The sequence below is a fragment of the Microtus pennsylvanicus genome, chromosome 1 (genome assembly GCF_037038515.1).
Source record: "Microtus pennsylvanicus isolate mMicPen1 chromosome 1, mMicPen1.hap1, whole genome shotgun sequence".
NCBI lineage: Eukaryota > Metazoa > Chordata > Mammalia > Rodentia > Cricetidae > Microtus > Microtus pennsylvanicus.
In genome coordinates, this window is record NC_134579.1 from 123,456,387 (window position 1) to 123,483,554 (window position 27,168).

General features: G+C 45.5%; 2 protein-coding genes across 5 annotated transcripts in view; one reads left to right on the forward strand and one right to left on the reverse strand.

The window, feature by feature from the left end:
* The window catches only part of Rnf10 (ring finger protein 10), a 38,499-nt gene extending 17,034 nt beyond the window's left edge, over nt 1–21,465 (forward strand). Inside the window, exons 3-17 of one of the 4 annotated variants that reach the window (XM_075982380.1) lie at nt 3,470–3,669; nt 5,592–5,682; nt 7,721–7,905; nt 7,987–8,123; nt 9,923–10,083; nt 10,528–10,653; nt 10,899–11,154; nt 11,359–11,492; nt 13,306–13,423; nt 13,596–13,697; nt 14,793–14,948; nt 16,890–16,990; nt 20,559–20,613; nt 20,698–20,859; nt 21,178–21,465. In XM_075982380.1, coding sequence (XP_075838495.1) covers nt 3,470–3,669; nt 5,592–5,682; nt 7,721–7,905; nt 7,987–8,123; nt 9,923–10,083; nt 10,528–10,653; nt 10,899–11,154; nt 11,359–11,492; nt 13,306–13,423; nt 13,596–13,697; nt 14,793–14,948; nt 16,890–16,990; nt 20,559–20,613; nt 20,698–20,859; nt 21,178–21,254 — 2,061 coding nt within the window. In that variant the 3' untranslated portion in view covers nt 21,255–21,465. Of the gene's footprint in view, nt 1–3,469; nt 3,670–5,591; nt 5,683–7,720; nt 7,906–7,986; nt 8,124–9,922; nt 10,084–10,527; nt 10,654–10,895; nt 11,155–11,358; nt 11,493–13,305; nt 13,424–13,595; nt 13,698–14,792; nt 14,949–16,889; nt 16,991–20,558; nt 20,614–20,697; nt 20,860–21,177 lie in introns of all 4 variants that reach the window. The other 3 variants (XM_075982370.1, XM_075982389.1, XM_075982397.1) reach the window with 3 other exon arrangements.
* Nucleotides 21,466–22,147: 682 nt separating this feature from the next.
* Nucleotides 22,148–24,882, reverse strand: Pop5 (POP5 ribonuclease P/MRP subunit). Its single transcript, XM_075982412.1, has 5 exons — nt 24,810–24,882; nt 24,579–24,721; nt 23,652–23,801; nt 23,447–23,530; nt 22,148–23,364 (listed from the first exon to the last, which is right to left on the reverse strand). The coding sequence occupies exons 1-5, from the start codon at nt 24,827–24,829 to the stop codon at nt 23,252–23,254; spliced, it is 510 nt and encodes a 169-aa protein (XP_075838527.1). The 5' UTR covers nt 24,830–24,882; the 3' UTR covers nt 22,148–23,251.
* Nucleotides 24,883–27,168: the final 2,286 nt, after the last annotated feature.

Consider the following 27,168-nt stretch of genomic DNA (forward strand, 5'->3'; position numbering starts at 1 on the left):
CAAGCTGTCCTTAGAAGCTGAAGGTTAGCCAGACCTGGAACCTTGCCTCTTTTCCTCCCCTAGGGGCTATGAAAACCTCCGGGGGGGGGGGGGGGGACGACACACACAACACTTCACAGTCACCTTTGAGAAAGGAAAGCAGATGTGTATTGTCCTTTACTATCACTGTTGCATTTTATGTGCCCTTTGGACTACTTAAGAAATGATTCACTGTAGTGATATTTGCTTTACAGAGTAAATGCTGATGTCCTTAGTCCCAGACACCTGTCTTTAGGAGTTCCTTAGATTGTTGTTGAGAATAAAGATTCTTGATATGGAGGGTGTTCTAGCTGCTGGATTTAGGAAGCAGCATAAGTACTAATGGAGAAGACACTGCTCAGTGTCCTGTTGACTGTCTGTGCTGTGTAGCCATTACAGAACAAGACAGATTTAGTAGATGTACTTGTAAAAGGATTACTTACTTGTTGGGATTGTGCCAGCAACAACTGAGGAGTTTGAAGTGCAGCGTTAGACAAAGTATTCACTCTTTGTCCTCTAGGGGCTAATTCTCTAATCTGGCATGTCAGTCACAAGTATGCTATATACCTGATGGGTTAAACAGTGTAGCTGGGGGAAAAGGGAAAGAATTAAAAAAAAAAAAATTACGTGCTGGAGGAACTCTTGTTCTGTGTGGTACTTTCTTTTTTCTTCCTTTTTTTTTTTTCCATAGTGTCTTTTTGAGAGGTATCACTGTATGGCCTAGTCTGCTGTATATCACAGGCCTGTGCCATCAGTCAAGCTGCAGAGGTAGATTCTGAGAGAGAGCTGAATGAAGCAAGGGAACACTGCTAGAATTTAAAACTGCAGAACCATGCAGGGAGTACCACAGGGTGTTGTGGGGAGCACTAAAGAGTGTTGTAGGGAGTACTACGGGGTGTTGTAGGGAGCATTACAGGGTGTTGTAAGTTGCTCAGACTCAAGCACTGATTTCTGAATAGGAAGAAGCCAAATAAGGGGTACAAAGAACTGAGAGCCATTGAGAAATGCTTGTCACTTTGCTCAAGTACTGCTGTTGAGTAAGACTAGACTAGAAAATGTGAAGGTTGGTCAGTAGGTCATTAGCCTTGGGTCATTGGGGTGGAATGATGACAAAAATGTGCTTGGCCTAGAGTCGTGGGACAGTGGGAAGATGGGAAGAAGAAATGGCAGCATAGCCAGTAATTTGCTATCTGTGCTCTAAAGGGAAGTAGAGCGGTGAGGTGGTGGTTTAAGTGTGAGAGGAGCTGGAGAAAATGGCATATCAGGAAGAGCGCTCTGCTGTTGCAGAAGGCTGTCTTTGTCAGCTCACAGTCCCCGTAACTCCAGTTCCAGGGGATTGTTGTTGGCCTCTGGCAACTGTACTCTGATTCACACACCCATATATAGACACAAACATATACACATAATTTTAAAAAATATTAATGGGATCTTGGTTTTTTTTTTTTGGTCTTGTTTTAAGATAGGGTCTCATTGTATAGTCCTGGAACTCTGTAGACCAGACTGGCTTGAACTCACATAGATTCAACTACCTAGAATTCATTTGTTTTGAGGCAGGGTCTCACTGGATAGCTGTCTGATTGGTCTGGAACGTATATGTAGACTAGGCTTAGATTCTCAGAGATCTGCCTACCTCTGTCTTCTGAGTGCTTGGGATTATGGGCATGTAGGCCACCACAACTGGCTTAGTAAAACCTTTTTAATTTTTTTTTTTTAAAGTATGAGTGCAGGAGAGATTTTCTAGTGAGGGATAGGGAAGTGACAGCATATCTCCTAACAGGGAGGCTGATGAGAGCAAAAAAATCACTCAGGGAAAATGGTTGAGGGCTTCACAGTGCTCTTGACTTAGACATGTAGGAAGAAGCAACAGGGTTGGCATAAATGAGAGTCTTGCTGATTGATTCAGCCACAGTAATGAGAGGGCGTGGCAGCAGGCTGTGGTGCTCTTAATTCATGGTGCTTATTTTCTCAGTGTAAGGTGATCTGAGAGTGGGTTTGGGAGCTTGAGGGGTGAAGGGTTTTTTTGGGAGAGTAGGATGAACGGGCTGAAGTGTAATTGCAGTATGGCTGCTAGCAATGTAAGGGGCTACTCTATTGAGACTTCCTTGTGTGACTGTATTCATGTTTCTGCACTGGAGCTGCTGGGGTCGGGGTAGGGAGGTATTGTTGTTTAAATTCAGCAGATAGAAGAAGGAATCCTAGGAACTAAGATAAGGAAAGGGAATTTGGGAGATTGGATCATTGGTTCAGTGACCTGAGGGTAGAGGTAAAAAATTGGAATTAAGCAAGTGTGGAAGCACATACATATCTCTGATTTTACTTTGTCTGGAGACAGAGATGGGAGTGGGGTGGAGGTGGTGGGGTGGTGGACTGAGGTCTCTAGAGTTCCAAGCAAGTCAGGACTACATAGTGAGACTTGTCTCAAACATAGACAATCCACAAACAAAATTGTGAGCACAGTGAGTTTCTGGTTCAAGTGATGCTCAGGTATGACAGTGAAGAGATACGTTTGTCAACAGCATGGTCTGAACTGTAGAATGGTGCTGTCTAGTGGAAAGCAAGCTGCAGGCCTGTGGTCCAGCGTTTGGGAAACAGGAGCATGGATCCAAGGCTCTACAGCAAGACTGCCTCAGATGCAGTGCTCCTGCACGCCCCCTCCCCAAAGCCATGTATTTGTTTATTATTGTGTGCGTGAGTGCTCTCCCTGCATGTATGTCTGTGCAGTAGTTCTTGTGCCAGATACTGGAAAAGGCCAAAAGAAGGTGTCAGATCCTCTGGAACTAGAGTTAGAATCTGTTGTAAGATGCTATATGGTGGCTAGAAATTGAACCTCTGCATCAGAAACAAGTGCTATTTTTTGAAATGGTCTCATTCTATAGCTTTGGCTGGCCTACAGATTTGTAGACCAGGAGCTGGCTTGAATAGTAATGGTATTAAAAGCATGTAGCACCACACCTGGGGAATTATTATTATTTTTTTTTTTAGCAGATCTACTGATCAAATCCAGGGCCTTGCACATGCTAGTCAGTGTTTTACCACTGAGCTATGTCCCCAGCTTCAGCAGCATGATTTTCTAGTTGTCACATTAGAAAGGTGGAAAGATAAGCTATACCAGGCTTTTTCTTTTTTTCTCTTTTTGCACCAGACGTCATTACAGATGGTTGTGAGCCACCATGTGGTTTCTGGGAATTGAACTCAGGACCTTTGGAAGATTAAGCAGTGCTCTTAACCACTGAGCCATCTCACCAGCCCCCACCAGGCTTTTTCTTTTGGGACCACCAGTCAGCTCCCAAATCATACTAAAGGCGTTTTCCTCTTTTCACTTCCATACATATCTTAGGCAAGCATTTAAACCAGTGTTCTATTGTCTTCAGCCATGTGGAAGCAGGATTGTGTTGATTTCTGCTATCAGTTGGTAAATTCTTTCAGTCTAAAATATTGTCATTCTTTCTAGGTAGCAGAGGCTCAACGGGCAGAGTTTAGCCCTGCCCAGTTCTCTGGCCCTAAGAAGATCAACCTGAACCACTTGTTGAATTTCACCTTTGAACCCCGTGGCCAGGCAGGTCACTTTGAAGGCAGTGGACATGGCAGCTGGGGAAAAAGAAACAAGTGGGGACATAAGCCTTTTAACAAGGAACTTTTTTTACAGGCCAAGTGAGTATTTCCACTCCTAAAATGAAATTGAACCTACTTAGATGGGTTGAACTCTGTGAAGGAAACTTCCTCTAAACTATTATGGGGGAAAAAATAGGAAAGAAATTGATGTTGTCTTTTTTTCCTGTCATGTTTCTGAGTGAATGTTCTCAGCACTTAGAGAACATAGTGCTTGGTGTTACTTCCGGGGCTAGGAATGGTGTGTGGTCTGAGCCTTGCTATGTAGTGGACTGGGAAGAAATCATGGGTCCAGGGAGGGTGGGGACCAAAGAAGAACAGTTTTGACTTAAGTGTTTGTGCTTAGCTTAGTAGAGGAAGAGCTGAGGTGCAAGCAAAGATCTTCAATGGTAAGCTCTTCTTGGAAAGGCCAGTGTGGTTTAGCACTGTTTCTTCTGCTCTAATTGTACAGATCCTATGCTTTGCAGGGCACACTTGACTTTGAGTGCTGTGGTTCTTTCCCTTATGCAGTTAATACAATGTTTCTTAGGCTGTGGATTCTAGCTGGAGCCACCATTGTGAGTGGGAAACATGCCTTGGCTTTTTCTCAAAAAAATATTTATTTATTTATTTATTTATTTATTTATTTATTATGTATACAATATTCTGTCTGTATGTCTGCAGGCCAGAAGAGGGCACCAGACCTCATTACAGATGGTTGTGAGCCACCATGTGGTTGCCGGGAATTGAACTCAGGACCTTTGGAAGAGCAGGCAATGCTCTTAACCTCTGAGCCATCTCTCCAGCCCCTCTCTCAAGGCTTTAACTCTAGTTACCAGGCACTTTTGATCAAATGGTTGCACAAAGTTAGCACTCTGGGGGCTGGAGTACTAGCTTCTGTTCTAGAGGACCCAGACTCCTGTTTTTTTATTTTTTGACACAGGGGTTTTCTGTATAACCCTGATTGGCCTTAAACTTGCCTCTGCCTCCCGAGTGCTGGGATTAAAGGCATTTGCTCTCATCACCTGGTGAGGACCCAGGTTTTTTTCCCAGCACACACATAGTGGCTCACAGCCATCTGTAACTTGTTACAGGGTGCCTGATGCCCTCTTTTAGCCCTGAGGGCACTACGTTCAGCTGGTATACAGGCTGGCAAAACACCCATACACACAAATTTATGTTAGCCTTTTTTTTTATTGAATAAACATAAGCAAACAAAAAAGTATGCACCCTGTTTTTCAGAGATTTTATTTTAAACTGTGTGTGCACATGAGTGTTGGTGTTCAAAGTGGGACAGGCTTTCAGTTCCCCCCAGAACTGGAGTTTTAGACAGCCTTGAGCCTCCTGACATGAGTGCTAGGAACTGAACTCAGGTTCTCTGCTTGAGCAGTATTTTCTCTTAAAGTGACATCTCTCCAGCATGTGTGTGTTTCTCGTGCACATGTGGAGGCCAACTGTTATGTTCTAGGAAGTTCTAGGAAGGCTCATTGCTAGGAACTGATAAAGATGGAGTAGGCAGGAAAGCTGCCCCTAACCCTCCCTTCCGCTTTTGTGAGTCATTAGATAGAAGATTGGCTCTTGGGTATAAACCAAAGCATCATTGTGTACTTAAATGCAGACTGCTCTCAAATGATTGAGAATAGCTTTCTACTGCCTGGAAGATGAGCTGTATTCATAGGGTCCAAGGGTTGAGGGAGGAAGTCTCAGTCTGAGCTAATTTTAGTTCAAGGGAGAACAGCAGGGAACTTGGCTGGACTTGGAAGCAGAAGAAATAGTTAATGGATTTGGGCATCTGCCCACTGAGTCTAGACTCCTCATGGAGCCAAGGCTCAGAGCTGTGGCAAATGTCTGGGGTTATGCTGTCACAGCCTCGCCTCAGCTGCTCTTCACCAGCATCATGATGGCCTCTGAAAGGTGACGAGTTTGTGCTGAGGCCCTGGTGATCTGACAGTCTCCATACCCTCTGTCTTTCCTGTTCTTTTTAGCTGCCAGTTTGTGGTGTCTGAAGACCAGGACTACACAGCTCATTTTGCTGACCCTGACACCTTAGTCAACTGGGACTTTGTGGAACAAGTGGTGAGTGGAGCAGCGTCAGCGGGAGAGCTAAAGAAAAGCCATTAGCAAGCAGCGTTAACTTAGGATACCTTTTTTTTTCTTTCTTTCTTTTATTTTTCGAGACAGGGTTTCTCTGTGGCTTTGGAGCCTGTCCTGGAACTAGCTCTGTAGACCTGGCTGGTCTCGAACTCACAGAGATCCGCCTGCCTCTGCCTCCCGAGTGCTGGGATTAAAGGCATGCACCACCATCGCCCGGCTGGAAATCAATTTTTGACTAGCCTTATGGCACATATTTTTACTGAGGTCAGTTTCTTGTTCCTCTTGGAGTTTATTTTGTTACCAAGTGGACTTGGGATATGGAAGGCTCTGCTCCAAGGGTATGTAAGCATTCCTTTCTATCAGTCACTTGTCAAGGAAGTCCTAACCAGGACTCTGTTAGAGGAGCTCTCATTACCTTCCTACCCAGGCTGTGCTCAGCTACATAGACTTTTCTTTACTGGCAGCCACTTGTTGTAAGTAGTATCAGATTATCAAGTGGTTGCATTTTCTGCAAAGCCATGCTTGCATTTTTTTCTGGTTAGGTTATGAACTTGTGTCTCCTTGCTGATCCTAATGGTATATGATCTAGTTACTTTAAAATAATAAGTGCTATTGCTTTTTATGTATGTTACTCTGACAAATTTGGACTCCTGTTACTTTAAAAATTTATACAGTCATCTAAGAATGACATAGAATGCCTTAGAAGAAAAAATATTTTATATACATTGTTTAAAAAGCAAACACACGTAAAGTGAAGGTCTTCACTACTCTATTGGAAGATGATTAGTAAATTAAATGTGAACTTTTATGCCTCTACTAAATATATATTTAAAAATTGTAGCCGGGGTAGAGAGGTGGCTCAGCTGTTGAACCAAAGGACCAGGGTTCAATTCCCAACACCCATATGGCAGCTTACAACTGTCTGTAACTCCAGTTCTGGGGGATCTGACTTCTTTACACAGACATACATGCAGGCAAAACACTAGTTACTGGTCATAAATAAAAATAAATAAATTATTGTAGCCGGGCAGTGGTGTTGCACACCTTTAATCCCAGCACTCGGAAATAGAAACAGGCAGATCTCTGAGTACAAGGCCAGCCTGGTCTAGAAAAGGAGTTCTAGGACAGGCTCCATAGCTACTGGAAACCCTGTCTTGAAAAACTAAAAATGTAAATGGAATGCTGTAATTTAAGTCATTTTTCCCTGTAATGTAGACCCTCCAAGTGTCTGGTTAACTGTCCTATTTGATTAACCCATGATTGTGGCTTTCTTAATTTACTTAAAATGTGTTGTGTATCCTTATACTTTTACTATTAAACAGGCTTTATTTATTCTTTTTTTGTTTTTCGAGACAGCGTTTCTCTGTAGCTTTGGAGCCTGTCCTGGAACTAGCTCTTGTAGACGAGGCTGGCCTCGAACTCACAGAGATTGATCTGCCTCTGCCTCCCCAGTGCTGGGATTATAGGTGTGTGCCACCACTCACTGCCCAGAGCCTATGTATTTGTAAGTACACTGTGTGCAGGCCTGGTACCTGTATAGGCCAGAAAGGGGCGTTAGATCTCCTGGAACTGGAGTTACAGAGGGTCATGAGCTATATTGTGAGTGCTGGGAACTGAATCTGGGTCCTCTGCAAGAGCAATGTCTTTTTATTGCCGTGATGAGACATGAATTATAGAAGAAACTGTTTGATTGAGCACTTGCTTACAGTTTCCGAGGATACGTCCATGACTGTCCTGGAGGGGAACGCGGCAGCAGGCATGGTACTAGAGCAGTAGCTGAGAATTTACATGTTGAAACAACACCCAGCAAGCAGAGACAGAGCTAACTGGGAATGGCATGGAGGCCATTCTCATTCAGACCACACAGTGAAGCAGCAAGTGCTCTGACTGCTGAGCCGGCTCTCTAGCCGACTCTTCTGTTAGACAGTCTGGTAAAGAAGTGGTGAGATACAAGAGACTTTCTCAGCATCTCCATAGTCAGTTCTGAAAGCAGTGATGTTCTGCTGTCATTGTGTTTCAGCGCATCTGTAGCCATGAAGTGCCATCTTGCCCAATATGCCTCTATCCACCTACTGCAGCCAAGATAACCCGCTGTGGACACATTTTCTGTTGGGCATGCATCCTGCATTATCTTTCACTCAGTGAGAAAGCCTGGAGTAAATGTCCCATCTGCTACAGTTCTGTGCATAAGAAGGATCTCAAGAGGTAAGACTGAGAGTCATTAGACCCTAGCCTGCTGCCTTCTCACTCTGCTTCATCTTACTCTGCTAAACGTCGTTGTCTCAGTGTTGTTGCCACAGAGTCACGCCAGTACGCTGTGGGTGATACCATTACAATGCAGCTGATGAAGAGAGAGAAAGGAGTGTTGGTGGCCTTGCCTAAATCCAAGTGGATGAATGTAGACCAGCCTATTCATCTTGGAGGTGAGCATGAGTCATTTAGAGGGTGCACACCTTTTATCCCAGCACTCTGGCGGCAGAGGCAGAAGGATCTCTGAGTTCAAGGCCATTCTGGCCTATAGGGTGAGTTTTAGGACAACAGGGCTAGACAGAGAAATACTGTCTCAAAAACAACAGCAACAATAAAAATCCATCCTTTGGCTAAACCAGTTTTAGCTATATAATGAGAACCTATCCCTAAACAGGGGCAGCCTAGCATGCACAAATCTATAGGTTCAACTCCCAGCACTGACAGAACAGAAACACAAGGGAAGAGCTAGCCAGAGTTATGCACACTTGTAATCCTAGCACTTGGAGGCTGAGACTGAAGGACCAGAAGAAGTTCAAGGTCACCCTTGACTATAACAAGTTGGAGCCATCCTGAGCTTCATGGGACAACTGTCTCAAAAAACCAAAGTATTAGGGAAGTAAGGAAATAAGCCATCCATGAGTCTTTTTCCTAAAGGTACCCCCAAAATGTTAGGCTTCTTCAGCTCACTCATTTTTTTGAGATTGGGGTTAGCTATACTAGTCTGACAACTGTTATGTTGTATATTGTATGGCTCTAGGATTTTTCTTTTTTAAAGATTTATTTATTGGGGCTGGTGAGATGGCTCAGCGGTTAAGAGCATTGCCTGCTCTTCCAAAGGTCCTGAGTTCAATTCCCAGCAATCACATGGTGGCTCACAACCATCTGTAATGAGGTCTGGTGCCCTCTTCTGGCCTTCAGGCATACATGCAGAAAGAATATTGTATACATAAAAATAAATAAATATTAAAAAAAAGATTTATTTATTATGTATACAACATTCTGCCTCCATGTATGCCCGCACGCCAGAAGAGGGCACCAGATCTCACTACAGATGGTTGTGAGCCACCATGTGGTTGCTGAGAATTGAACTCAGGACCCCTTGAAGAGCAGCCAGTGCTCTTAACCACTGAGCCATCTCTCCAGCCCTGGATTTTGCTTTTTCAAGACAGAATCTCATTATGTAGCTCCAGCTGTCCTGGAAGTGACTATGTAAAATAGGCTGGCCTCAAACACACAGAGATCGTGTTTTATTTTTAAAATAATTTAAATGCGGGGCTGGAGAGATAGCTCAGTGGTTAAGAGCATTGCCTGCTCTTCCAAAGGTCCTGAGTTCAATTCCCAGCAACCACATTGTGGCTCACAACCATCTGAAATGAGGTCTGGTGCCCTCTTCTGGCCTGCAGGGATACACACAGAATATTGTATACATAACAAATAAATATTTAAAAAAAATAATTTAAATGCTTTTAACTGCTGAGCTGTCTCCAGCCCTTATACAGTAGATGGACGATTCAGTGCTTGTTCACATCACTAGTGCCTCATTCTTAGAAAACACCTTTCTAAGCATTTCCTTATGGTTAGGCTTAATGTTCTAATTAGTAGATATTAGACTGATTTTTTAAAATTATTTATTCTCATGTATATTGGTGTTTTGCCTACATTTATGTCTGTGTGAGGATATCAGATCTTGGAGTTAGAGACAGTTGTGAGCTGCCATGTGAGTACTGGGAATTAAACCCGGGTCCTCTGGAAGAGCCACCAGTGCTCTTAACCGCTGAGCCATCTCCCCAGCCCTTTTTTTCTGGTTTCTTAGACTTCTTGAGTTAACTTAGTTTAAGATTATTGTTAATGTTTTCAGGAAGTTATACTTAGTCTCATTTTTTCCTAGGTCAGAAAAAGTATGTGTGAGACAGTTTTATTCAGTCACAGCACCTGAGAGCTGTGTTTTTGTGATCCATTGCCTTTCTTGCAGATGAACAGCACAGCCAGTACTCCAAGTTGCTGCTGGCCTCTAAGGAACAGGTGCTGCACCGAGTAGTTCTGGAAGAGAAAGTAGCCCTGGAGCAGCAGCTTGCAGAGGAGAAGCACACTCCTGAGTCCTGCTTTATCGAGGCTGCTATCCAGGAGGTTAAGGTAAGTAATTGGGAACGGAAAACCAAGTTCCCGCAGATCCAGGAGACTGAAAACGTTATTTAAGTGGTAAGAGGAAGGAAGGATTGACTTTGAGAGCTTTCAGATTCTTTGAGAGCTAAAAGTAACTACTCAGAATGTTTTTGTGACTCACTGTCATGATGGGTTTCTTTTTGAGCTGTATTCTCAGTTAATAAGCAAGTTAGTTTTGTCCTTGTCTAGGAAAATATTTAGAGTTATGAAGGTGTTTTGGGAGACATTGTGGAGTGTCTGCCAGGCCTTGGCAACACTTGTTAAGAAATTGGAGTAAGTTGAATTAGCCAAAGAAAGAATTCAGTATCTACTGTATCCTCTCAAACAGGATTCTTCAACGTGAGCCGTGAGAATCACTCTCTTGCTTGACCTTCAAAATGAGTATGTTTCTGGTCTTTTCTCTGGTGGTCTTAGATTCGGGAAGAGGCTCTGTCTGGAGTAGCTGGAGGCAGAGGGGAGGTCCCTGGAGTTGTAGCCGCTCTGGAACAACTGGTGCTGATGGCTCCCCTGGCGAAGGAGTCTGTTTTCCAACCCAGGAAGGTCAGTGTGCCTGTTAGAACTGAGTGACTGCCGTTCTTAAGACTGCTGTGGGCTGTGGGGCTGGTGTAGGAAGAGATGGTGACTGTTGGCTGTGTCCTTGTGACCAGGTCTGTCAGCTTTTTCCAAGGATGGGGATGGCCATGAGAGCTCAGATGAGCATCCAGGGATCTTAGGCCTATCTTTGCCACATCATTTCATGGAACAGGGCATAGTACTTTCTGTTGACCTACGGTTTGTTCCAGCAGGGTGTGCTAGAGTATCTGTCTGCTTTCGATGAAGAAACTGCAGAAGTTTGTTCTCTGGATTCCCCTCGTCCTCTTGCTCTCCCTTTGGTAGAAGAAGAGGAAGCAGTGTCTGAGCCAGAAGCCTGTGAGGAGTCAGAGGCAGCAGATGACAATCTTGGGGAGGGGACCATTTGTACTGAGTCAAGCCAGGAGGAACCCATCACTATGCCAGGCTTCACCCAGCTGAGCAGCTCTCCTTGTTACTACTTCTACCAAGGTGAGGGACCCAGGAGGAGGGCTGGTTTCCTTAAGAGGTATTTGAAAGGGATGACCTGGTACTCTGAACAGGGGGAGGCGTCTTTACCAGATCCTGGGGGTTGACTGACTGCTTTTCAGCAGCAACTAGGAGTGGCAGGCCTAGCTGGGAGAGGTCCCTGCTGAAGGCTGGCCTGGGCTTGTGTGACAGAGCTCTTGTCTTTAGCGGAGGATGGACAACACATGTTCCTGCACCCAGTCAATGTGCGCTGCCTTGTGCGGGAGTATGGCAGCCTGGAGCAGAGCCCAGAGAAGATCTCAGCGACAGTGGTAGAGATTGCTGGGTATTCCATGTCTGAGGTAAGGCTTTCTGTAGAGGGGAATAGCAGGATGTGACATTAGTCTAATCTCTTTGGGGTAGGCCTAACTAGAGTAAGACTATAGAGACCTTTGGGGCCCTTAATAAGTTTGTTGTGGTTTATTTGTTTATTTATTTTTGAGGCAGGGTTTCTCTTTTATATCCCTGGCTGTCCTGAAACTTGCTACTTAGAACAGACTGGCCTTATGCCTCTGCTTACCAAGTGCTGGGATTAAAGGTGTGTGCCACCACACTTGACCGTTACTAATTTTTTTGAGAGGGTGTCTCATGCAGCCTAGGCTCTATAGCTAAGGATATCTGAACTTGTGTCTCTCCTACCTCTATCACAGAAGTGCTATGGTTTGTTTAAATTGTTTTTTGTTTGTTTAAGCTTATTGTAGTCCTGGGTAACAACTCAGTGTGTGTGTGCTGGCGCATTCTGTCACTGAGCTACAGCTCTATCCTGCGACCTGATTTATATCTCTTTGTTAGAGATGGTGCAGTGAATTGTGTTAAATGTTAGATGCTGCTTTAAGATCGTGCCAGGTCTCAGTGTCAGATGGACTGCCCTGCTTCTCGAACTCACAGAGATCTGCCTGCTTCTTCCTCCTGAGTGCTGGGATTAAAGGTGTGAGCCACCACTGCCCAGCTTAAATTGATTTTTATTTATTTTTTGAGGCAAGATCTTGTTATGTAGCTCTCTGACTATGCTAGAACTTGTTGTATAGACCAGGCTGGCCAAGTGTGCACCACCATACCCTCGCTTTTTCTCTCTTTTTACCGTTGAGAGAAATGTTCAAAACCCCAAAGTCTGTCAATGTTTTATGCTTGGTCACACAGACAGGAGTATGTTTTTAGTTTTGAAAGGTACCTTTGAAATATGGTTTGGTTTACATATGTGAATTTTTTGTCATTCAGTAAATATGTGTTGATTATAGAATTGTAGATGTAAAATAAAAGATCCTTGGGTGACTGGCGGTGGTGGTGCATGCCTATAATTCCAGTGCTTGGGAGGCAGAGGCAGGTGGATCTCTGTGAGTTCGAGGCCAGCCTGGTCTATAAGAGCTAGTTTCAGCACAAGCTCCAAAGCTACAGAGAAACCCTGTCTCAAAAAAAAAAAAAAAAACAAACAAACAAACAAAAAATCCAAAGTTTGCATGAAATAAATCCAGAAAAGGAATAGAAACTTAAGTGAACTGACTTTGGTTTTGTGTTCCACTCAGTAGGTCTTGCTTTACCCTTCCTCCTTTCCATTGTCATTGATTCTATCAGTGGTTCCCAGTTCCAGGCTTTTTTTTGTTTCATTGTCATTGAGTACATACACTTTGCTTTTTCCTGTTTGCTCTCTGATAGTGGACCCCAGACAGTTAGAAACAATGGCCAGCTTTAGATCAGTTTGTTACTGGGCTCAATTTACTCACTTGCAGCTCAATCCAAGGAACCCTGAGTCTGATGAATTGATGAATGGTTTGTTTTTTTTTTTCTGCGTGGTGGGGGGTATGAGTGCTCTGTAGGCCAGAAAAGGGCATCAAATCCCATTACAGATGGTTGTGAGCCACTGTTGGGTGCTGGAAATTGAACTCAGGACCTCTGGAAGAGCAACCAGTGCTCTTAACCACTCAGTCATCTCTCTATCATCCCCGCCCCCATGGATGTTCCACCTGTAGGTTGCCCATAGTATCTGCCTTTCAAAAGAGCAGTAACAGTGGCATTCTTCTTCTGAGTCACAGCGCTGAGTGTGTATACTGTTGGGATGTTGGGCTGAGATCCTTTGCTCTTAAGAGCTGTTGAGCATTGGTTCTGTTTTCAATGTAGGATGTTCGACAGCGCCATAGGTATCTCTCTCACTTGCCACTCACCTGTGAGTTCAGCATCTGTGAACTGGCTCTGCAGCCTCCTGTGGTTTCTAAGGAAACTCTCGAGATGTTCTCAGGTGAGAAAGAACTGTTTTGCTTCTCTTTGTACTGGGAACCTAGTATGGGAGGAAGGGCTTAAGCTATATCCTGAAAGAGTCATTTGTCTAGGCCAGATGACCCACTGGCTACTAGTCATCTAGTAGTTAATGATGGGTGATCTGGCTTTCTTACAACTTGACCAACCCACAGATGACATTGAGAAAAGAAAGCGTCAGCGCCAAAAGAAGGCTCGAGAGGAGCGACGCCGAGAGCGGAGAATTGAAATGGAGGAGAACAAGAGACAGGGCAGGTGTAAGTTCAGGAGCTCTTGTGTTTGCTTAGCTTTGCTGTGTGTGAATCTATGCGGCTCCTTGCAGAAGCCAGGCTGCTTGCTTATGCTCTGCCATTTGTTCCATGGTAGGGAATTGGAGTGCTGTTCAAAGTGCTGGGGCAGCTGCCTGCCTTAGACATGATTGTTCAGACCCATGGAAAACATGTGCAGGGTTTGGGCGTGAGAGCTCTGTTGATCAGGATGCAATCTTCTGATTTGACTCTAGAATAAGTCACTAAGTCTAGGGGATTAATGTGACTTGAGGGCCTCATTATCCACTAGAAAACAAGCACTAGAGCAGGGTCTGGTGACTTAGACTGGAAACTTAGATGCAGAGATAAAGTAAAAAAAAAAAATGCTGGGCGTGGTGGCAAATGCCTTTAATCCCAGCACTCAGGAGGTAGAGGGTGTCTGTGAGTTCGAGGCCAGCCTGGTCTACAGAGCCAGTTCCAGGACAGGTAGGACTGTTACACAGAGAAGACCTGTCTCAGAGAAAAGGGGGGGCAGACAAGCTGAGGACTGGGGAAAGGACTAAGCTCTCCCAGTTCCATCTACTATGGCAAATAAAAGTTGGCTTGGTAAAGTGAAGTGAGTATATGCTTGGGCTTTTAGAACCTTGTAGCAACTATACACCCTAAACTTTAAGAAAACAAATGTCTCAAAAAAAAGTTTTATTGTCTTTTTTCTCTTCTTATTTCATTTAAAGTTTTTTTTTTTTGGTGTGTGTTTTGTTGAGACAACAGCTCACTGTTTAGCCTGAACCTACTTACTGTGTAGACCTGACTGACCTTGAGCTGTCTCTTAAGAGCTGAAGCTGTCTAGGCTTGCACCATAGCTAGTCTTCTCTTTTTGAGGGAGTGGGGGTACGGCTCTGGTTTATATAGCCTAGGATGGCCTTAAATTTGCTCTTACTGTTCCAGCCTCCTTTATTCTGGATTACACATAGCATGGATTATTGTATGAAAGCAAAGGCATAGATTCTTAATTGTTTGCATCCTCTAGGCTCTCCAGATTGCCCCTCTCTAGAAAAATTCCAAACAGTTATGTAATGGACTTATTTAACCTTTGCTTTGCAGATCCTGAAGTCCACATTCCCCTAGAGAACCTTCAGCAGTTTCCTGCCTTCAATTCCTATACCTGCTCCTCTGATTCTGCTTTGGGTCCCACCAGCCCAGAGGGCCATGGGGCCCTCTCCCTTTCTCCTCTTAGCAGAAGTCCAGGTTCTCATGCAGGTAAAGAGTTGATATTTAGTGAATTCTGCCACTGGCTAGAGCTTTAATTTGATTTAATTTTTAAATGTGTGTGTGTGTGTGTGTGTGTGGTTACTGGAAGCCAAACCCAGGTCCTCTGCAAGAACAAGTGCTCTTAACCACTGAGCCATCTCTCCATGCCCTAGACCTTAAACAAAGTCCTGGTGTCTGAATTTACAACTCTGACCAACTTTATAATGTGACATTTAAGTGAAAAACTTGATAGTCCTGAGTTACACTGATTGTTATTTTATCGCCCTTGCCTGTTGGTTATGCTGGCTTAGACCTTGTGGGCTTCTCAACCTCAGAGCAGTTTGTTTCCTCGGACCCATCTGCTCTGGGGTTTGTTTTTGTTTTATTTTCCTCTTCTAGTTTTCACGTTTGAGCATGTTTGTTACTGTCTCTGTTATAATATTGATTGTAATTAGGGGAAAAATAAGATTATTAAATGCACAGTAGGAAATGGTTTATTTAAAATTTTATGGACTGTATGTACCTGCTGTGGTACACTGGGCCTTTCCACTTCAGTCATCAGTGTCCTACAGACTTACCTATAGGCCATTCTTAGGAAGCCATTGCTTCAATGGAGTTAAGAGTCCTACTTCCTAGGTGACCGTAGTGTGTGTAAAGTTGACATAAAAACTAGCCAGCATAGATCCTGAGACTAATAATGTACAGGAACTTTAGTGGTAGGAACTGGGGCTAGAACTTGGTTCTTGAGGACAGTCTATGATGCTTTTCCAGTTAACTGGGAAGGAAATTGCTACATGAAAGAATGCTGTGACTCACCGGTTACACTAACTGAGGGGTAGAGGATGTTTTCATCTGACAGGTTTTGTTTTGTTTTGCAATTTTGGGCTTCTAAGGCATCAGGAAGAATAGTTTGGTCCTCAGAGTGAAACTGCCAACTAATGTTGGATTAGTGTGGAAGCCTGCTACTAGGAGAGACATGGTGCCCTTGCCTAGCAGTCCCCGAGCCAGTGGAGAGACTGAAGTGTGAGAAAGGACAGAATACTACTTAGGACTCTTGAGAGGAAGACTAATTTGGTGTGTGTCTTAAATCCTGAGTGTTTCCATGTCATGGTGGCCGGCCATAAAGGAGAATCTGGATGGGTTTTTTTCTTGAAGTTGTCTGCCCACATAAAACCAGTCAATAGCAAACAACTAATCTTTGAGAGCCAGCCTTTTGTTTTTATATTTTGAGACAGGCTTGCTATGTAGCCCAGACTGACTTTGAACTCACGATGCACCTGCCTCAATTTACCAAGCGCTAGGGTTACAGTCAGGAGCAACCCTAGCTTTGAAAGCCAGCCTGTGTGGACGGTGTAAACACTTTCCGGGGAAGGGCTGCATCCCAGTGTTGCAGTGACGTGAAGAAATCCCTTCTCTGTTCATGGTGTAGGTTGATGTACAGTGTTTTTGTTGTGTAAGAACATGTCAGAATTAAAACACTTGAATTGGGCTGGAGAAATGGCTCGGCAGTTAAGAGCATTGGCTACTCTTCCAGGGGTCCTGAGTTCAATTCCCAGCAACCACATGGTGGCTCACGACCATCTGTAATGAGATCTGGTGCCCTCTTTTGGCCTGCAGGCATATGTGCAGACAATATCTTATACATAGTAAATAAATATTTTTTTAAAAAAACACTTGAATCAAGGATTACCTTTTGTTATCCAGCCCTGACTTAGTCTTTCCTTCTCTCCCTCTTTCCCTCCCTCTCTTGAGAGGTAAGGTGCTCTCAAGCCAGGCTGATCTGGAACTCACTACATTGCCGGAGCTGACATCAAACACCCTCCTGCCTTAGCCTTCAGGGTTGTGGGTTTACAGGCATGTGTCGCCATGCCTGGCTTTCATGGCTATTGTTAAAGGATGCTCATTCTTTGGAACATAACTCATGTAATGAGGTCTCTGATTCCCTTTCAGACTTTCTGCTGACCCCTTTGTCACCCACTACCAGTCAGGGCAGTCCCTCCTTCTGCGTTGGGAGTCTGGAAGAAGACTCTCCCTTCCTTTCCTTTGCCCAGGTAAATCTTTTGCCCACATGAGCTCTGCTGCTTGTCTGGGAACCTCATCCAGGGATCGTTGCACCTCAGCCTAGTACAGCTGGACAGAGAGCCTCCTGATGGGCGAGAGCTTCCTGTGTAGTGGAACTTTAAGCAGCAAGAAGTAGCTGAGGGCAGATGTATGGAGAGGGCAGCCAACCACCAGTTGGATTGCTCGTCAGATGCACTATGGTGGGGGACTTTCTCAAGAACAGAGTTCTTACTAGTTATTGAGAATCCAAGTTTTAATTATTTAAGATCAGTGGACAGTGTCCTAGGTGAGGGGCTGCATCAGTTAATTTCAACTGGTTCTAGGATCTTGGGTGTAAGTAATATTTATATAATGTAGACTAAATCCTCTACATCTTGAGAGGGAAAGGTCATCCTAGTTACCCTGTAACTAGCCACCGCCACATTCCTTGGTGGTTAGGTAGGAAGACAACAAGCAAACACATTGTCGATCTGTGCTCAGGTAATTGAGACAGGTGGGTGGACAGCTTCACAGGAAGCCAGACCTTAGAATCTTTAATAATAATGCGTTAGTCTAGATCATTAGTTCTTAACCTGGGGGTCGCAGATCAGATATTTACAGTACAATTCACAACAGTAGCAAAATTACAGTTATGAAGTAGCAGCAAAAATAATGTTATGGGCCGGGCGCATGCCTTTAATCCCAGCACTCGGGAGGCAGAGGCAGGCGGATCTCTGTGAGTTCGAGACCAGCCTGGTCTACAAGAGCTAGTTCCAGGACAGGCTCCAAAACCACAGAGAAATCCTGTCTCGAAAAACCAAAAAAAAAAAAAAAATAATAATAATAATAATAATGTTATGGTTGGGGGTCATCACAACATGAGGAACTGTGTTAGAGTCGAAGCGTTAGGAAGGTTGGGACCCAGTTGTCTAGCTGCTTCTCAGTTTACAATGAGATTACGTCTGGTAAACTCCTAAGTTGAAAGTAAGTAAAAGATAGATTTGATGGTAAATGCCTCGTGCCATTAGCTGCTGCACTGGGGTAAGGAGGATGGTTATGAGTACACCTTCGAAAGGAAAAAGATGGAGACTGTCTACTTGATAATAATGGTCTTCTGTGCTGAGGCGTAGACCAGAATTAAACGGCGTGGTAAGCCAGACTGAGGTGTTGAATTTGTATTTTCCTATCATGGCCTTTTTGGTACTGGGATTATAGGCATTTGCTTAATTTTATATGCTTCCTTTAGCTGGAATCTCATTAAAACTAGCTCTGTCAAGAGTGACCTTGAACTTTGAATCCTCCTGCCTCAGAGGGGTTATTAGTGAGCCAGCTAAGTTGTTGAAAACTGTTTTACTGACACTATTTCTTTCTTCTCAGTTTTACTTTTGAAAAGTTGAAAGAATAGTATCACAAACATTATATTTTACCCGGAGTCACAAATTGTGTTTTTTCTTCTTTTTCCCCTTCTCTCCCCCTGTGGTTGTGGGTTTTTTGTTTTGTTTGGGAAAGGTCTCGCATAGGAGTGCAGGCTATTCTGTAACTTGCAGCATAGCTCAGTCTCTGAGTGATCCTGAGCCAGGATGCTTTCTCTTTTCTGTGTAGAGAGTTGCAGATACCACGGTGGCATTTCATTCCATACCCAGAAGAGGCATATTGAGGACAGTAGTATTTTCTCTGAACAACCAATGTCACATCCAGTAAATGCAGTTGTTACCATGTCTAATACTCCAGGGTATTGCTTTCTCCCCACTTGTTCCAGTGTTCTTCCTCATTCTCAGTTCAGGATGCTCTCAGAGATTCCTTACATCTAGTTTTTAAGTGTCTTCAGCCTCTTTTGGCCCATTATAGTCTTGTTCCCCTTGAATGAGTGGTTTTGAAACATCCAGACCAGTTTGTAGTTTTGCCATCTAACTCAGGCTGGCTTTGAACTTCGGATTCTCAAGCCTCAGCCTCCTGAGTGCTGGCATTGCAGGTGTGCACCACCACTCCTGGCCTATAGTTTGGATTTGTCTGTTTACTCATGACTAGTTTAAGATTAAACACATAAATATTTCTTGGAGAATAAATATTGGTGATGCATTCAAATTGTCTTTTAAAAATAAGAGTCCAGCCCTGGGTTTGAACCCCAGCACCATTTTTAAAAAAGGTAGAATCAGATGTCATAATATTCAGATTTAAAAATCATGAACTCTAGGAAGATCACCACAGTAAAAGATAAAGGTTACTTAAGAGCATGCCTGAAATCCCAGCACTTAGGAGGTAGACAGGAGGATCAAGAATTCAAGACCAGCCTGGGGTATAGAAGACCCTCAACAACAACAAAAAACATTACCCAGGGAAACCAGCACTTGCTAGCACAGCACAACTTATCCTGAATATTCGTGTCGCTCTTTGGGACACAAGCTTTAACTTAAGGCAGGCTCGATTGAACCCTATGCCGGGTGTGGGTGGACTGGAGTAGAGAGATCCTCTGTAGGTTTCTCAGTGCAGAAGCCCATGCCTATAATCCCAGTACAAGTTCCAGCTCAGCCCAGGCTATAAAAACAAGAACAAATACTGATAGGATACATACAGTGACCACAGTTAGAGCTGGCCTTACCATGTAAATGAAGACAGTTCCTTAAGGGCAGAGGGACTGTTGTGACTTACTATACTTAAGTAAGATGCAGTCTGTGGCCGCATTTAAACAGTGATAATTGAGATATTTGGAAAGTAACAAGGGGTAAAAAGCACTGTTGGGCTTTTACAGAGTAGGAGGCTCAGTTATCCATATATATGCTTCATTAAGATGGATGGTAGGCTGGGTGTGGTAGCAAATGCCTTTAATCCCAGCAGAGTCGGGTAGATTTCTGTCAATTTAAGGCTAGCCTGGTTTACATGGTAAGTTCCAGAACAGGACAGCCAGGGCTATGTAGGGAGACCTGCCCCCATCCACCTCCAAAAAATAAAAATAAATTGGAAAGGTATACTGTATATGCTACTTACCCTAAATTTTGTTTGTTTTTTAAAGATTTATCCATTTATTATATGTACAGTGTTCTGCCTGCACAGAAGAGGGCACTAGGTCTTACTATAGATGGTTGTGAGCCACCATGTGGTTGCTGGGAATTGAACTCAGAACCTCTGGAAGAACAGCCAGTGCTCTTAACCTCTGAGCCATCTCTCCAGCCCCCTAAATTTTGTTTTTTAATTTGTTTTTTTGAGTTGGCATCTCTAGGCTCCATACTAGCCTTAAACTCATATATAGTCCTGACTGGTTTTGAATTGTAGGTAGTTTTCCTGCCTCAGCCACCCAAATATTGGGGTTATAGGTATAAACCACAATGCCAGCCTTGAGAACGTCAGGAAAGAACATCAGAAATAGTATTCCTGATTTAAAACTGTAAGCACCTCTTGTGCTTATCCTTAGTATTCTTCACCTGTTTCCTAAGGAGTAAAGTCCTTTGGGGTTCACCACTGTCTAAGTCATGGCAGAGAAGACATGACACTTTAGAGAGGGGCTGAGAGTTTGTGGAGGCTGATGCTGGAAAAGGGTATTGGTCAGACGTTTACGTTCTTCCTTTTGTCCCCACTTGGCAGATGCTGAGGGTCGGGAAAGCAAAAGCAGATGTGCCCAAAACCGCTCCAAAGAAAGGTGAGAGCTGGACAGGAAAGGGCAACTTAGGACCAACTCCTTTAAACAAGAAAGAGCTCTAGAATTTTAACTTTTGTTTTTTAGATGAGAATAATAGCTTGGTTCCTCCTGCCCCTGTGGACAGCGATGGGGAGAGTGATAACTCTGACCGTGTTCCTGTGCCCAGTTTCCAGAATTCCTTCAGCCAAGCTATTGAAGCAGCCTTCATGAAGTTGGACACACCAGCTACTTCAGACCCTCTCTCTGGTAAGGGCGGAAACTCACTCAGCGCTGGGCTCAGGCTTAGCCACATATGCTGCCGTTCCTGCCGGTCTTGAGGCTTTGGGTCTTGTGTGTTCTATATGAGCAACAAGTGCTCCTAACCACTGGGCCATCCCTCCAGCCCCTAGGCTGTAGACACTTGAGTTGGTTGAGGGTGGTTGCAGACATTAACCTCAGTGCTCACCTGACACCCGTGTCATTAGGCAGGGATGGGGTGGCAGAGAGATTCCAAAGCCTGCTCACTCTGCTGTGAGTGAAGCAGGCTGGGGTGGCGGTGTGGGCTAAGACTGCTGTTTCTTTCAGAAGACAGAGGAGGAAAGAAACGGAAGAAGCAGAAACAGAAGCTCCTATTCAGCACCTCGGTGGTCCACACCAAGTGACACTACTCACCCAGGCACCTTCTCCATCTGGTTTCTTTCTGTGCTTTTGTTTTGCTGCTGTAATTTTTAAGTATTTGAGTTTGAACAGATTGATTAGCTTGGGGCGGGAGGGGGGGTTCCACAATGTGAGGGGAACCAAGAAAATTTTAAATACAGTGTATTTTCCAGCTTCCAGTCTTTACACCAAAATAAAGTATTGACACTCACGAGAGACACCTTCCTGACCTTAGTTCATCTGTAGGTTAGTCTTTTTGATTCAGATGTTAATTTTCTCAACCAAAGTCTGTGTGGTCTTGTTTGGGCTTCCTGGCTTGCCAGCACAATTCTGTGGTCGGTTAAAATAGTTGAATCTCTCCTACATGTTAAATTCTCCTTGTCAAAGATCCAGAGGACTAGGATTAAGCAGGATTAGGATATCTATATCTGGTTTAACACCTAGGTTTAGGGAACTGCTGTGAGCTCAAGGCTGGGTGGCTACAGTAGAAAAAAAAAGCAAAATTGGAAGTTTTTCTTGTAGGAAGTGGCTACTCTGACCAGATCTCAGCTGGCAGCTAGCCCCAGGGTAACTTAGCCTTTGCACTTAGGTATGAGTTTTGCCTGGTGATTCTTTAAGAGAAGCTTCACCAAGAAAGCTCTGGACCCTGTCACACCCCCTAATAGCTTTCAAAAAAAAAATTGACTTCAGGCATGTCTGTGTGTTGGATCCCCCTGAAACTGGAGTTACCTCACATGTGTTTGTGAGAATGAGTGTGTGTGGGAATTGAACCCAGATCCTTAGGAAGAATGATGAATAGTCTTAGCTTCTGTCCCCAAGCTTCTTTTAAGTGACAGTCGTTTAATGGAGGCATAAAGGGTTTCCTATGGCTGTGAAGAAACACCATGACCACAGCAGCTTTTATAAAGAAAACATTTAATTGGGGCTGGTTTACAGTTTCAGGTCTCATCCATTATTTTCTTCATGGTGAGAAGCATGGCATTGCAGTGCTTCAACAGATATGGTGCTGTGAATTTTATATTTTGATCCACAGGCAGAGGAAGCAACTGTGAGCCATACTAGGTATAGGTTGAGGCACAGGAACCTCAAAGCCTGCTGCTGCAGTGACACAATTCCTCCAACAAGGCCACAACTCCTAATGACCAAGCTTTCAAACACAGGAGTTTACAGGGGCCATACCTATTCAAACCACCATACAGGGTGAGTCCATAATCATCACGGAAAGCATGGCAGTAGACAGGCAGACATGGTGCTGGGGAAGTAGCTAGCATCTTACATTTCATCCATTAGCAGGAGGCAGAGAGCTAATTGGGAACAGTAGGCTTCCCAGATAGTCCCTCCATCTGGGAACCGTCCGCATTCAAGCCAGCAATCCTCCCAAGTGCTATCCTGCCTCACTGGGCCAGCTGAAAGCTACATTTCTTATCAAGCCGCCGGATCAGTGGTCAGGCGGGTATCCTGGTGTCTGCAGTCCCAAAATATACTGGGCCGACCCTAGAGTATGTCATTGTAGTTGGTGGTTAGTCACCAGTATTTCTGCTTCACACCAGTCTTCCTCACCAACACTTCTCTGTAATTGTGGCTGTTCTGGAACTCACTCTGTAGACAGGGCTGGCCTAAAACATCTGCTTACCTCAGCCAGCCTGGTGTTGGGATTAAAGGCGTGTACCACCATGCCTGAATTCTTATATTAAGGGACTAGGAATATTAAAATTCATCTAGTACCACACAGCACATTCGAGGCCAGTGTGATAGCAGAGACCTGGCCAAGCATGAATTATATCAATACTTTATGTAGTTTAAGAATGTTGCTTTGGAAGCCAAGAATATTTATTCCACCCACTCGGCTCAGTGGTTACATAGGAAACTTCTGTACAGAGCCTCTAGGACCATGAATGGTAAAGGCAGCCATGACCTGTGCTCTGGCTCATAGTTTGGAGAACTGTGGGGCGCTGCTGCCAACTCCAACTTCCTGGTCCCACAAGTGGGCCTGGAAACAGGGTCATTCTATTGCTTCCGCAGTGTCCTCACCAGCAATGTCTGAGAGCTCCTCGGGCGGCTCTTTCTCCAGTAGACGGCTTATCGAGAAAGACTTCTTAATGGCTTCCTGCTCCCCTAGAGGAGAGAAAGATGTCCTTGGGCATCACCTTACCCGCTGAGCCTCAGTCCTTGCTTGCCCTGGCCGACTGTTGCTTACCTTCATCAGTGCAATTCTGCAGCAACCGCAACAGCTGTCTCCGGTTGTACCTTATCAGGAATTTCTGACAGGTTCTAATTGTACCTGGCACATGAAGAGTTTTTGTGGACAACAGTTTGTGAAACAGTCGCTGTCTTTGGGGGCAGGGGCGGAGAACTGTTACTTAAGAAAACAGCCACCGCACACAAGCTACCACCACTCTTACCTCCCACGTGCAGTGTGTTGAGAAAACACGAGTACCGGTGTCCTTTGCTCTCCAAATGTGTGATGAAAGGGAGAGCTGACCACAAAAGCCGGTAGAACTCCTTTCGGCATCGAAGTAGCACTACTCCGGTGTAGGCATTGACGTAGCGAACTACGGTAGGAAGGGAATAATTGGAAAACTCCCCATTAAAACAAAAACAGGGAAAACCCTAGTATGTGCCAGGAACTGCTTTAGACAAAAGTCAATGGAAGTATGCATCACTGAGTAATATTTTTTGAATTTTGGGATGTTTTGCCTGCATGTATGTATATGCACCACGTATGAGCTGAGTGTCATCTTCTGGGACCAGAGTTAATCACCATGTGGTGCTGGGAATGGAATCCTGGTCCACTGAAAACCTCAAATGTTCTTAACTGCTGAACCCTCCAGTCCCACCAGTCCTGCTAAAAAACATACTTGAAAGGTTTTGTTTTTCCTTCGATACGGCCCCGTTATGTCATCCTGGCTGGACTACAACCACTCTCTGCCTCCCGAGTGCTACGACAAATTCATGGCCAAGGTACGCAGCTTGAAAGGGAATTTTAGGATAGACCTTCCAATGTCAAGCAGTCACTGACCACTCAGGTCAACGAATGGAGTGAGAGAGAAGCTCCACCGTATTTAATCTGCAGAATTCAAGTTTAAGCGTACGGTAAAGGGCTGAAATGTGGCATTCGGAGAAAAAAGGCTTTCGAGTTCATCCCGCTTTTCCTTAGAATTCCTGTGCACTCGTCCGTCAGAGGCGCTTTAAACTTTTAAAAAGGGATAAATCTGACATTTTAAAACGTGCTAACGTGACCTGTCAAATCATAGCTCTTACAAGGATTCTACATCTTCAGTTAGCCTAGTAACTTCAACTCCCTCGCCCCGGCTGCGGGGCCCCAGTACCTGCAAAGCCCACCGAGCAGGCGGCGGCGCCGAAGGTCCCGTGCACCCGGGCGATCGTGTCGCGGACGAGGCCGCCGAGCACGCGGTCGTCCAGGCTCAGGCGGCAGCGCGCGTCCTCTGACACCAGCTCGCACAGGAGGTACCTGCGGCAGACGGCAGCGGTGAGCGCGACCGGGGCACGCGACCCCGCCGCGAGGGCGCGGGGGGGGGGGGGGGGGGAGCGCTTCTTACCTGTGCTTGTACCGCACCATGGCGTCCGCGCCGGATCCGGGAGGAAGGCGGGACTGGGCCCGACAGGCCGAGTGCCCTGTCAATCTCCACGCCCCGCCTCCCCCGGAGAGAGTAAGAGCGCATGCGTCCGCCTCAGGCGGGGATTTCTCACTGAATGTCTGGATTAATTTGTATTCCCCAAATCGTCTGACCGGATGTGGTAACATAAAACAAGACATCTTCCACAGCTATTTGCAAGATTCGTGATAAATTCGCAATCTTCCACAGGTTTAGGGAACCAAAGAACTCTCTCTTTCGCACACTGCAATAACCAACTATCCAGAACCACCGAGATCAGCGTCCTCCTTGGCCAGTAGGGAGTGCCAGAGACCCACAGTGTGTCCGAGTTCAATCTAGCCTGGGAACAACAGCCTCACTACTCTTCTGCCTCCCTAAAAATAGCGTCCCTGACACTTCCTGGTGTCGGTCTCAATCCCAGCCCCGCGCCCATTTTATAGGTGCGGTTCAGGCCCAGATAGATCAGTGTCTTCTACCTAACACTGAACAGGCCCAGAATTCAACCTTGGAACCATTCGTCTCCAAAGTCCCAGCGCTGGGGCGCTCCAGTCCACTCCTGTGCTCACTGCCCACTTAGTGTAACAGAACCATAGGCCTGGGTTCGGATCCCCGGTCTAGGTACAACGGCAGCGGGTGCTGTCAGGGAGGACACCAAGTCCCTAGAGCTCAGCTTCCCTTCTAGTCCCGATTATTAGGAATTGTTAGGATGGAGGCGTAGATAGGATTCACTGGCACGGGCCGGCACAGTGAGTTCCTAGGGAACTAGTAAATAGTGATGAATGACTGACACCAGGAGAAAACACCTCGATCCCGGCCAGCCGGGACGGTGCGGGCCAGACGCCCCCGATGGGCCGCCGGCGGCGCAGCCTCTCCCGGTAGTCATTAGCCCCCCCGCTCTCGGATCAGCCAGTCGATAATTACACGTCTCCTAATGAGGCCGGCGGCTGTTTGCAATCACCCGGGTCTCCGCCGCGCGGGGGCGGGAGTCACCGGGCCAGCGTCAGGCCGAGGAAGGGGCTGAGGCTTAGAGGCGGACGCACGCAGGCATGACTCACGCAGGGATGGAGCCTAATCCCCGCTGAGTCCAAACCTGTGCGCGGAGCCCATTCATCACCCACCGCCTGCATCCGTGGGGTGCTGGCGCTTACTATTATTACAGTTGTCTTGGAGAGACCGGCCCCAAAACCAGGTCAGATGGTCAGATGAGCGTGGATCGGATCGGATCAGGGTGAGTGGAGCTTGGGTTCCCTCCTGTTCGGGTCTGACGGTTCCCACTCCCAAGTTGGCCCTTTTTTTTGATCAACGACAGGACGGAAGGTTAGCTCCAGCAATGCATTTTAAAAGCCTGTTTTGAAACCACTCACATAACCCATAAATGAGACTGGAAGTCTGGAGAATTCCCTAGGCAAGTGGTTGGGGTAGTTGCTAAAATGATAGTTAGGGGTCAGTTGAGATGGCTTAGTAGGGAAAGGAGCTTGCCGCCAAGCCTGAAGAATCTTGGGAACTCATATAGTGGAAGTCCTGGAATGGACTCCCGAAAGTTGTCCTCTGACATCCAAATGCGTACACGTGTCTCCCCTAAATAAATTTAAAAATCGCAGTTAGATGGAGGCGAGAAGGCAGCTACAAAGGTGTGGGGGGGTGAGTGTGTGTGTGTGTGTGTGTGTGTGTGTGTGTGTGTGTGTGTGTGTATGCTCGCGCACATGCCCCTAGCCTTTGCTCCTTTTCCTCTTTGAGACAGGGTGTCAGTGTGTGACCCTGGCTGGCCAGGAGTGCACTGTGCAGATCACATCAGCCTCACATTCCCAGAGGTCCACCTGGCTCAGCCTCCTGGGTACTAGGAGTGCGTGCTCTACTATACTTGGCTTTAGGTGCTTTTGTTTTGAGGTGCTGGGGAATGCATTGTGGGTGCTAGGCAAGTCTGCGCTGCCAAGGTACATCCCCAGCCCCAGTGTTACTCTTGGGTGCTTTCAGTATCGAGGGAGTCCCTTTTGGAGTCCAGATGCAACCATGGAGGATGGTGACCCAGGAAACTTGAACCTGCTTGACAGTTTCTACAGTGCCACTACTTCCTGCCTCTAAGTCTATCAACCAATTTTCTGCAAAACAAAACAAACAAAAAGACACCGGTATGGGGACAGTTTAGATAGTCCCATTTGCTTGGCCAGGGGCCTGAGGAACCAGTTCTCGCTGCCCTGTGGACATTGTTCCAGTCCCTGGCTTTGGGGACTACAAGTCACTCCCCAGATTAATGTAAGGTCCCAAGTGCAGAACTCTCATTTAGTTCTTTCTCCACCAGGAA